The sequence below is a fragment of the Borostomias antarcticus genome (genome assembly GCF_949987555.1).
Source record: "Borostomias antarcticus genome assembly, chromosome: 1".
Taxonomy (NCBI): domain Eukaryota; kingdom Metazoa; phylum Chordata; class Actinopteri; order Stomiiformes; family Stomiidae; genus Borostomias; species Borostomias antarcticus.
The window spans coordinates 17,801,052-17,813,132 of record NC_140234.1 but is presented as its reverse complement, the minus strand read 5'-3'; the positions used below and the strand labels follow the sequence as shown (position 1 = coordinate 17,813,132).

Below are 12,081 nucleotides of genomic sequence, written 5' to 3'. Positions count from 1 at the left end.
GCAGGGCCTGCCATGTGCTCCCCATACTGTTTAATTAAGGCAGCTGATTACCCCTCACCCTCCACTGAGACCATGGGAGCACACAGGCAATAGACTCCCCCAAGAGACACACACAGTGATGCCCGACTCAATAGCAATGTGACACACACACTCACAGACAATGGGTAGCAGTTATTCAAAATCGAATCAATCAATCATGCACGCACACACGCATGCGCACACACACACACACACACACAGTCAGTACAACACACACACACACACACACACACACACACACACACACACAGTACAATACACAGTACAACACACACATCTCAAAGGGACCTGCCATGTCATCCCCATGGGTGTGTAATCATAGACTCAAGCGTCTTAATTAACCAATCACGACGAACGGAACCCTGGCCGGCGGCCCGTAGCCCCGGCACCGAACCCCGTCACGACCAATCAAGCGCTTCCCTCTCGGCCATCTGACAATGTTCCTGCGAATTAGCCGCCTGGACAGAGATAGGGGACGTATGGACAGGGATAATTACTCTGAGTTACTCACTGAAGAGGACCTGACCTGTCACACACACACACATAAACACACACGCATAGGGATTTGTGTGTGTCTTGGCCTTGGCTTTTTCAGTAATGGCGAATGGAGCGATGACGCAAACACCGATGGAGTCGTGAGTGACACTAACCATAACCTTGCACACAGCCACTCATTCACCGTCTCTGGCAGGAATAATTGGAGCCATCTATTCACACAGGGCCGGGGAACGGAAATGAAGCAAAGACCTCGCAGTGAGGTAGAGGAGGCATAATATGTCTGGAGGAAGATGAAATGTATGGAGGGAGATGAAAGGTAAAGGGTGAGAGAGAGAGAGAGAGAGAGAGAGAGAGGGAGAGAGACCCACACACACCAGGGTTTTTCCTGCATAGAGGATTTTGTGGCACCCCCCCAAAGAGATTTTAGCCAGAGCCAAAAGAAAATCACCAGTGCCAAAAGGCTAAAAATTTAGAATAAAAATAGCAACAATTCAAATCCTCGCCAAATGTGTTAGCTTGTTTCAGGTGTAGCCCATCCATCCCTCTTTCTTGCATTGTCCATGGTTTGGACCACTAGTAATTGAGATTAATAGACAGGTTATCAGTAGGATAGGAAGGATGGGGGAGGGCTGATGGACCTGTCAGCTCAAAATGTGTCCGGGGTAAGAAGTCTGATTATCTAATAACATTTTGTGACTTTTTTGTCGTTGCAAGCTCGCTAGCTAGCTTGTCTGGTGAAACATAAAATAAACCTGTAAAATGTAACATGTTGATATTATATGTTTACTGAAACCAGACAAGCGAACTAGCAACAAAAAAGGCACAAAATGTTCTCAGGTAATCGGACCTCTTACCCTCAACACATTTTGGCAGAACGTGTGTTTCGTTAGAGTGGAGCTGTTGCCAGTCCCCATCATTTCACTTCCTCTCATCTCACATCTCCCTTCATGTCCTCCTCCTGCTTCTCTCTCTCTCTCTCTCTCTCTCTCTCTCTCTCTCTCTCTCTCTCTCTCTCTCTCTCTCTCTCTCTCTCTCTCTCTCTCTCTCTCTCTCTCTCTCTCTCTCTCTCTCTCTCTCTCTCTCTCTCTCTCTCTCTCTCTCTCTCTCTCTCTCTCTCTCTCTCTCTCTCTCTCTCTCTCTCTCTCTTATCACGTCAAGAAGCTTTATTCTTTAGTCTCTCTCAATCTCTCTGTCATTCTCTCTCTGTCTCTCTCCCTCTCTCTCTTCCATTGCCACTCATTTCGCTGGTTCTGTTGCTCCCATCTGCTTCACCTGTGCTTCTCCCCCCCCCCCCACCTCCTCCAGTCCCTCTCTCTCCAAGCCCCCCTCTCCCCCCATGTCAACCGCCCCACGTTCCACAACACAAACTCCCTTCTCCACACTGGCTCCCTGTAACGAGGCAGCGAAAAGAACAGCTCCTTCCTCCCTCCAGGCCGTGGTAAAGCCCGACCGCTTCGCTCTGCTGCCTCGAGGCGACAGGTTTGCCCCGTCGCTCCTGAGGTCCTCGCGGTCGATCGGCCCGGTCGCGGCTCTGTCCAGTCCGGGCCCCGCGGCGGTGGAACGTAAACACCCCAAATGAGGTCAGCGGAGTCGCTGCCCATCTTTCGCCGCAGGCTGAAAACCTCACCTCTTCGCCTAGCAATTACTGGATTTGTACTTAGTTCTCGCAGTTTAACCTCAGCACTAGGTTAAATGAGTAGTAAAGGGAAAATGCATGTTTATCCCTGTTGGGTTGGATCAGATCAAAACGTTGACAAAGCTAGCATTTTCGAGAAAGTTGATAATTGCTCTACCACTGTTTTGGTCATACAATGGATGCGGATGGGCATCTTGAAAAATCATTCAAAAACATGTTAAACTCTTGATTTCAAAAACAAGAAGCTCATCGAGGGTATAATTGGTGACGTTGGTGTTCTGACATCAAATTTGCCGCAAAGTATGAATCCTGTAGGGTTTTATTGATCATTTTATGAAATCCATTGACTTGTATTGAAGCGACCGTTGTAGATGTGTAGATCAATCCGCAGAGGGGATTCAGGAAGCGGAACTATTTACGGTAGCTATTGTCATTGTTTATGTTGCTAGGCTACCTAGTTTGCGGACGTTTACACACGTATGTGCTGCAACTAAATAGTTATATGCTAAATATTTTAAAAAGCCTTTCCAGATGAACTAGAATCTTACTTTATGGCGAATTATATGTCAGAACACCAACTAACACCAAGTTTCTTGTCTTTGAAATCGTTTAAAGGGCAATGCTCGTTTTTGACAACCTGGACCTTATTTACGACATATTATAAGAAGTTTGACTCACCGAGATCACTTTTGTGTAGTTCGGAGGCCTGTAGAAGAAATGTAAAATCCAGCGCGAGCCAGTATATCCATGTAATGACGGTGATCGGGGCAGCGAGAATGCAGTTTCTCAAAATCTATTTTCGGCCGCTAAACGGTTGTTTTCATCAATCAGATTGGATGAATCGACAGTTGAGATTCCTCAACGCGAGCCATTGTTGTGGTTTTCAAATACGGGGTCTTTAGCCTCTGTAATATGATCTTTACACGCCTTTCCCCACTTGCTCCAGCACGCATGCGCACAGGCCAGCGCGCAGACTGGCTATTCTCTGGCTCACATTCTCTGCGCTACGATCGTTGTTGGTGCCGAGAATATTGTCGTCGTCATTCGTCAGCAACAATCCGATCGTAGCGCAGAGAAGCAAGTGGGGAAAGGCGTGTAAAGATCATATTACAGAGGCTAAAGACCCCGTATTTGAAAACCACAACAATGGCTCGCGTTGAGGAATCTCAACTGTCGATTCATCCAATCTGATTGATGAAAACAACCGTTTAGCGGCCGAAAATAGATTTTGAGAAACTGCATTCTCGCTGCCCCGATCACCGTCATTACATGGATATACTGGCTCGCGCTGGATTTTAAATTTCTTCTACAGGCCTCCGAACTACACAAAACTGATCTCGGTGAGTCAAACTTCTTATAATATGTCGTAAATAAGGTCCAGGTTGTCAAAAACGAGCATTGCCCTTTAACATGTTTTTGAATTATTTTTTAAGATGCCCATCCACATCCATTGTATGACCAAAACGGTGGTAGAGCAATTATCAACTTTCTCGAAAATGCTAGATTTGTCAACATTTTGATCTGAACCATTGTATATGATCATAAGTAACCTTAAAACAGGGCTAAACATGCATTTTCCCTTTACTACTCCTTTAAGCTCTTGGTCACTTGTTTAGAAAGGAGATGTGCTTATGAGTTCTGGCTACCTACGTTGAATGCACTTATTGTAAGTCGCTTTGGGCAAAAGTGTCTGCTAAATGACTAAGGTAATATCTCCCTCTCTAGCTCCAGAGGCTTCCAAGCCACAGATTAATAACAAAACAGTCCGACATCCATATTCAGCCTCCATACAGTATAGCCAGCAGCAGCAGCTGAATATTGAACCTAATCTTGAGGCTCAAACGGGAACAAAGGCCACGACGTTCTTGGATTTCATTCACACGCGCCTTCCACAGCACCCAAGGTCTGAGGAGATGGGGCGTTCGTCCGGTGGATGAGGGGGGGGGGGGACTGACCTCCTGGTTGAGGACAATGTGACGGATCAGCTGCACTATCAGCTCCAGGTCTATCTTGTCATTGTCCTTCAGCATCTCCACAACGTCGACGGTGCTGTCCGAGTACCTGCCAGACGAACCGGGAGAGGCAGGGTGAAAACACGGCCTGGTCACACACTCTACTCCTCTTCCTCTGGGCTACTTCCCCCTTCCCTCTATATGCACTTCACAGTTTTCACACACTTCTGTTTCCTGGTGGCCACAACGCACACACACACGCGCAGACATACACACACACACGACCCACTTCTGGCGTAGAGTGCGGACGTAGCAGGGCCAGCTCTCCTTGTACTCCGCCTCCTTCTGCTCCTGCTCGGGCCGGGAGGCGTGGCCCTGCATGAAGCCTCTCTTCCACCGGGGCCGCTGATCCTGCTTCTGGGGTCGGTACCTGCCCGGCACACACGCGCACACACACACACACACACGTAAACATTAGACCCTGTGCAATATTCAACGCACACAATCTGACTAACTGTTCATCTCCACTTCTACAGGGTTGCCACTCTTTTCTAGACGTCATTTTCCAGGACATCCTTCATGCAAACGGAAAAAAGTGTGTGTGGAAATGTGCATATTTGGGAGGAAACAGTTTATTCTTACCACCGCCGTAAGAATACATGTGACGAATATTCTTACGGTTCCCTAACCCAAACCTTAACCCCAACCTTAACCCTACCCCCAGTGTCGCATAGTCAGACCTAGTCTGATTCAATGGATGTAGGTTTTGGGGATAAGCCTTGTCATTGGTTTATTACTGCCAGATTTATGTGGTCGGCCAATCAGACTACGTGAAACAACAACAACCTGTCAACTGCTCCGCCAAAGACAATTGTGATTGGTTTAAAGAAACACAGTGTTTACAGTATATCCTCAAATGGTAATGAGTCCAGCCACATCTTTCTCCAGCGTGGCACAGCGTGAAGGAAGTGTTAGATAGGTCTGGCTGTGTGAGACTAGTTGCTTGTTGTTGTTGTTGTAGTGAAGAGGACTTTTGAAAACAGTAACACTCAGCAGAAGAGTCTTGATTGTATCTCATCTACAGGGCGTTCTACCTTAACATCTCCACAACGTCCTCCAGCAGGAACTCCTGGACTGGGAAGGTCATCCCTGGGATGTGGATCATAGGGCAGTTACCTGAGGGGGGGGGGGACAACTTCATTACAACAACATCATTACAACACTGAGAAAGTGGTTTATTTTCCATTCCACCAAGGACCACACATTCACTCAGGGTTTGATCAATCTCTTCTTCCGTACCAAAGTATCGGGAGAACTTTTCTGCGTTGAGCGTGGCGCTCATGAGGATGACCTTGAGGTCGGGTCTGATCTTCAGCAGGTCCTTCACGATGATCAGGAGGACATCGGAGTGCAGGTTCCTCTCGTGGATTTCGTCCAGAACCAGGTGGCTGATGCTGGACATCAGGCTGAGAGCGAGAGAGGAGAGCAGGTACCACATAGAACATTTGTTGTAGCTCCTACACCGTTCACCTGGTTTGGATGTAAATACCCTCAAATTAAAGCTGAAAGTCTGCACTTAAAGCACCTATTTAATGTTTCATTTCAAACCCATTGTGGTTGTGTACAGAGCCAAAATGATGAAAACTATGTCAATGTCCAAATATGTATGGACCTAAATGTAGATGTTTTATTTCCTTGAGTTTCAATTGGAACCACTTTTCCTTGTGCACCAACACTAAGTGATGGACCAAAAGAAAAACAAAATAAATGTATTTACTTTTCAATCACAGACTGGGGCTTTAAGCAAAGTGAAAATTGTGCAGGCTTTGACAGAAAAACAAGAAAGTCTCTGAGGATTAGTGTGTGTGTGTGTGTGTGTGTGTGTGTGTGTGTGTGTGTGTGTGTGTGTGTGTGTGTGTGTGTGTGCGTGTGTGTGAGAAGAGGTGCATAAAGGTAGAGATGGACAAAGGAAGACTTGAAGAGAGTTCTCTTCAAGTCTTCCTCTGTCCATCTCTACCTTTATGCACCTCTTCTCACACACACGCTTCTCTTCAAGTCTTCTACCCCAGTGATGAAAGGGAGGGGGGGAACACTCACGGATCGGAGCGTAGCCATTGGAGAATAATGCCCGTCGTACAGTACAGCACTGAACCTCGTTTCCGTGGTAACCGACTGCAAAAGAGAGACAGCACAGAAGAAGAAGAGAGGACGGTATAATAACCTACAGTTAGCCAGGCTCCTTTAGTCAAGTGGTTCTAGTAGGGCTGACAATCCATTAAAACATGTAATCAAATTACATGATCTGTAATTTATTAATTAATGGTAAATAATCAGATATCAACATTTACTGGGAAAAGACCCCAGATGAAGATAATTCAAAATACTTTACATACATACATACATTATTGCGGCAGACGAGTAAAGCACTGAACTGAATTACAAAATGTGGCTTTAGAAGTCAATATGTTCCATTTCAATATCTTAAGAATTTTTCACAAATACATTTTTATTTCCGTTTAGGTATCCAATCAGAGCTTCCTCACTTATCTATAGAACAAAAAAGGGGTGACATATGCAGATAAAGTTACAGTAGCTACAGTGCTTTATGCCGACTAGACATGAGGGTACAGTAGCCACAAACCAAAAGCCTTCTCTTCTCTTTAAATGGTAAATGGACTGCACTTATATAGCACTTTTCCACCTTAGCGGCACTCAAAGTGCTTTACAATGGCCTCACCCATTCACACACACACTCACACACCAATGGCGGTAGCTGCCATGCAAGGTGCTAACCTGCTCATTGGGAGAAATTTGGAGTTAGGTGTCTTGCTCAAGAATACTTGGACATGTGGACAGTCAGAGCTGGGATGCGAACCACTGACCATTCGATCATTGAACGACCCGCTCTACCAACTGAGCTACAGCCGCCCCACCTTCACTTTACAGTGAAGGAATCCTACCTCAGCAGAGACGGCACCTTAAACAACAAGCAGGAGCCAGTTCTTTAAACAGGTCAATCTTGCCAAACGCACAACTAACTTAGGATGTGATCGAAACATTTGTCAGTTTGTTCGAGGTAGACTTACTCATTCTCTACTGCCTGCTCTCGTTTGGCGAGGCATGTTGCCTGTATGCCAACAAGTAGGTTAGCAGCCGGGGCTGGACTGACTGCACAACTCAACTCAACTAACATACAGTACTGATTCACTGCGATGGGACGCAAATTCCTTCTTGCAGAGAATGCATACAGTATGACTGTCTTTTTTGTGTGTTTTTGTTTTTTAAAGCAAAACAAAAACAAAAAACAAGACATGACAACGACAAACTTGACCAACAATGAAAACTAAAATGCTGCAAGGAAACAAGATGTAAACAAAAACCAACGACAACAACCAAAAACCCAGTACAATCATACAGCAAAGCCACATCAAAAATCAATTAAACAAATTTTGTACAGGAATTTGACCACCAATTGCCATTCGACCATTCAATAACTGGACCCCAGGTAAATATGACTGTCTTTATCACCAGTTCCATCTGGGCCTTGTTCGTATGTACATTTTCCACTCAGAGGGCCAAGCAACGTTTGTTCCTCCGCTTCCATCACCTTCCATCAGGAAGTGACATGCCCACCGCCAAATTGTGGCGACATACAATGTAACCTACGGAGTCAGGGGGCAAAATTGACTAATTTTCGTTTGTTTTTTTAAGCTCACTTATTTTTAATTTCACTTATAAACGTGTTAGATTTACAGCCCTAGTTTCTAGAATTCTGGCTATCTAATTAATAAAGGAATAGTAAGTAAGTAAGTAAATTGTATTTGGGTCAATGACGTGACGCCTACTTTTTCTGTCCAACTGAATTTTTTACCTTAAAAAAAACTTCAAAATACTTAAAAAGATAACATGTATTTCTAATACCTTCCCCATATACATACCCACTCTAACCTCTCCAAACATTTTAGTTATTGGTCATTTTTCTGCTATCTGAAGTGTCAAAACATCATGTGGGGCGACCGTCCAGCCTTGACTTCGATTTGGACAACCGGTTTAAAATCACTTTAAATTGATTTAAATATATCCCTTGCCCTATTTGGCATAATTTCAAATATGTTTTGCATTCATTGACAAAATTATGAAGCATTTGCACATATATTTCCATCATAATATACAAACGAATGTTGTCCGAATATGTTCACTTTATGAAATATCATCGGGGGCGACCATCAAGAAAACACAATTGTGGGACTTTTATTTTGAAACCACCTCAAGGACAGATGGTGCATCAGCCAGCCACATGTGGAAAACCCAGACAAACAACTGGCAGGTTAGTAAGTCTCTCTCATATTTGCAAATACATCTCTTTTATAACTGCTGTAATGTACTTGCCACTTTTGGATATCATGTGGGACACCCGCCCCAAAACTGTGAATAATAAGTTTTATCTGCAAATCTATATTTTGATGATAAATTTGATAGTGATATGTGGTAAGAAGTAGATAGTTTGGTTTCTGTAGCTAACTGTTAGCCTGTAATATTTGACTGAACTTGAAAATATCATCTGGGGTGACCGAGTATCATGTGGGGCGACCACTGCTGAGTGTTTTACATTATAGATATATGTCCTGTATTTGTAGTTTCTATATATTTATATTGTATTCATGATTTATACATAAGGTTCTTTGTTTTAGCACTCTTTGTATACTTTAAGATATATTTTTCTAAATTTCAGTCATTTTCCATTCCTATTTAGGAATTATTGTACAATCTCATGAGATAAATTTAAAAACTGTATAGCATGACATTCCATTTAGGTAATTGTACATGTATTAGTCATGTTTAACTAGTTTAACCTATTTTCTAGATGGCACCACAAACAAGCAAACAGAAGACTGCTCGCTACAGGCAGCGGGTCAACGCAGACCCTGCAGCAAGAGCCGACTATCTTGCCAGGAAAAAAGAAAGTTAAAAAACTATAGGTAACATGCAGTACATCTTTCTCAGTTGTATTTCAAACTGTCATGTTAGTAGGATTAGGAATGACCTTTTCTGTAATATCTTGAACTTAAGTTTGTATGTAATTTAGGCCAGTATCACATTATACATCAAGAAATTATTTGTTTATCGCCATTGACTACCGTACATATTTTTTCCGAATTAAGGTCCCATCCATGGACGTCTTTTCCTGCTTCCGCTTAGGCACTCTATTGTAGGCTAGACATGCAACGTACACAAACACCATCCACGTGACACAGGGGTCAGACGTCAGGAGTCAGCTAGCTAGCTAACTACTGTACCAGTTAGCTAACAACTATGTGGACACAGGCTGATCTACTGTACAAATTGGACACAGGAGTGTTCTCATATGGAACGAGGCTAGCACAATTGTTTTAAGTCCAGCAGTAACCTTAGTGGTTTAATTTCTGTCCTTCGCCTAGCTATTCTTGTCAGGGTGAACTGACCAGCTTTATTCATTCATTCATTTCAGACACAGAGGCAACACAATTATACAGGCACAATATTTTGAAATAAGATGCCGTTGGTCAATGTTGTGTTTTTGTATTTGCAAAAAAAGTCTCTATACACCCATCAAAATAGATACACAAAACAAAGCCAAACGTGTATCAGTAGTGCACTAGTACTACTACCAAATACAGTAGCCTGCTACTGTTGAGTAGGGGTCCATGTCACATTCCTGAATTTCTGGGCATCTGCCCTTTTCTTTTTTTAATAATATTATTAATTCAATAATCTAATTCAGGCCAAATGTTCCAATATATAGTCCTTATAATCAGTTCGTTTTAAGTCCTTCATCCATTCCCTTATGTTAGGCTATAGCTCCCATATTATAACGAGACTTGAATATGACGAGACGTATTGAACAGGTTTCAGTAATGACGCAGAAGTTTGTAGGCCTACTTGTGAATAAATAGGCTGTCCCCGTCCCGTATGTTGTCACTGTCACCTTCAAAAGATAAATAGGCTTACTATTTTAAACCTAACCGCAGATATGGGCAAACATGATTTAGGCCTATTATCAGATCTGTATGATAATTGAACAACAAATTGATTTGTTAAGTCAATGATCAAAAATAATGATTTTCTAATTTCTAATGAATTTCTAATGTGATAATTTCCCTAATTCCCAATCAAAAGAATGTAGGGAATTTGTTTAGAAAGGAGGTGCACTCGTGCTATTAGTAGTAGTGAGTAGAGTGGTATTACAGTCGCTTTGGATAAAGCCAGTCCTGCTTGTGAACTTGCTGGCTAGCATAATTTAAGCATAACAAGGGGAATGCGCACCAGCCATGTAATGCAAACTGTATGGTTAGAGTAGGCTACATGGACCGCTGTGCTTAACCCTCCTTCTCTTTCTCATAAATTTATATAGCATTTCTCACAGAGGGGACTCACAAAGTGCTTTAAACAGGTTAAAATACATACAAAGAATCAACAAAATTAAAACACAGGACAACAGTTATAAAACATACAGTCAAATGAATTCGACAAACGCATGTCTAAACAGAAGCGTCTTTAGCTGCTTCTTAAAAAATGTCCAGAGAGGTCGCAGCTCTCAAGTCCTGAGGAAGAGCATTCCACAATCTAGGTGCCACAGACTCAAAGGCTCTGTCACCTCTGGTCTTGAGCCTGGTGTGAGGGACAACCAGCAGAGCTTGGTCAGCTGACCTCAGTGACCTGCTGGGAGCATGTGCATGGAGCAGGTCACACAGATATACAGGTGTCTGACCATGTAGGGCTCTATACGCAATTACAAGAACCTTGCACTGGATCCTGAAGTTAACTGTAAGCCAGTGCACGGAGGCCAAGACAGGAGTAATATGGGAAGTTCTACTGGACCTGGTCAACAGCCTGGTGGGAGCATTTTGGACCACCTAGAGACGGTCCAAGGATGCTTTGCTAAGGCAAGTAAAAAGAGAATTACAATAACCCAGGCGTGATGAGACAAAGGCATGGATAATCATTTCTAACTCACGAGTGTGATACAATAGATCTGAGTTTTGCTATGTTTCTTAGGTGGAAAAAAACACGTACGGGTCTAGGACTTGATGTGCTTGTCAAGGTGCATAGCCTGATCAAAGATGACATTGACAACAAGATTTCTCAGGTTAGAGCGGATATTAATAGGGAAGTCGCGTGTCAACCGAATATGAGGGAATGAAGAAAAATACATTTTTTATCCTCGTTAAAGGTACACTGAAAAGTGTGTGTGTGAGAGAGATGGAGAGAAAGAAAGAGAGAGAAAGAGAGAGTGTGTGAACGCATGCTTGTCCCTGAGATCCATGGCCACCTGATTACCCAGTCTGTCATCTCTCTATTTTTCAAGCCTGCCTCCTCTCCTCCCCTCCCTCCATCTCCCCTCCTTCCCTCCCTCCATCTCCCCTCCTCCCCGACAGGCTCCACTCTCCAGTCCTCATTTAAGCAATCCTCTTTATTCTCACTATGTTTGTTATCCTATCTGTAAAGTCTCCTCCCTCTCTCTCTCTCTCTCTCTCTCTTCACCTCCTCGCTCCCCTGGTCTCTGATCACTCTCTTCCTCTCTCTCTCTCTCTCTTCACCTCCTCGCTCCCCTGGTCTCTGATCACTCTCTTCCTCTCTCTCTCTTCACCTCCTCGCTCCCCTGGTCTCTGATCACTCTCTTCCTCTCTCTCCCTCTTCACCTTCTCGCTCCCTAAGCCGTGAAGCCGGCTCACAGCAATTATCGCAGGGCCACAGAAATCAATAAACCGGTATGGCTGCACAACCGGGGTTTGTGACCGGGGATGATTTCCTGTTCAAGCTCAGAAGCGGGTCAGAACCAGGCCGCTTGCCGTCTTTAAACTCATCTGGCATCTAGAAGCAGTCGTGGTGTGTGACAGGGAAGCCGGGAGAGATACAAGTAGTGAGAAATGAGTACGAGAAGAGGATAAAACAACGAGGGAGACAAAGAGAGAGAAA

The 12,081-nt window shown here is 43.8% G+C and overlaps 1 protein-coding gene across 1 annotated transcript in view; it reads right to left on the bottom strand.

Annotated features, from left to right (window-relative positions):
• dhx36 (DEAH (Asp-Glu-Ala-His) box polypeptide 36) overlaps positions 1–12,081 on the bottom strand; it is a 35,450-nt gene that overhangs the window by 19,051 nt on the left and 4,318 nt on the right. Inside the window, exons 8-12 of the mRNA XM_084448824.1 lie at positions 6,223–6,297; positions 5,425–5,591; positions 5,220–5,301; positions 4,415–4,555; positions 4,129–4,234 (exon numbers count right to left, since the gene is read on the bottom strand). Of these exons, the coding sequence (XP_084304950.1) occupies positions 4,129–4,234; positions 4,415–4,555; positions 5,220–5,301; positions 5,425–5,591; positions 6,223–6,297 (571 nt within the window). The remainder of the gene's footprint in view (positions 1–4,128; positions 4,235–4,414; positions 4,556–5,219; positions 5,302–5,424; positions 5,592–6,222; positions 6,298–12,081) is intronic.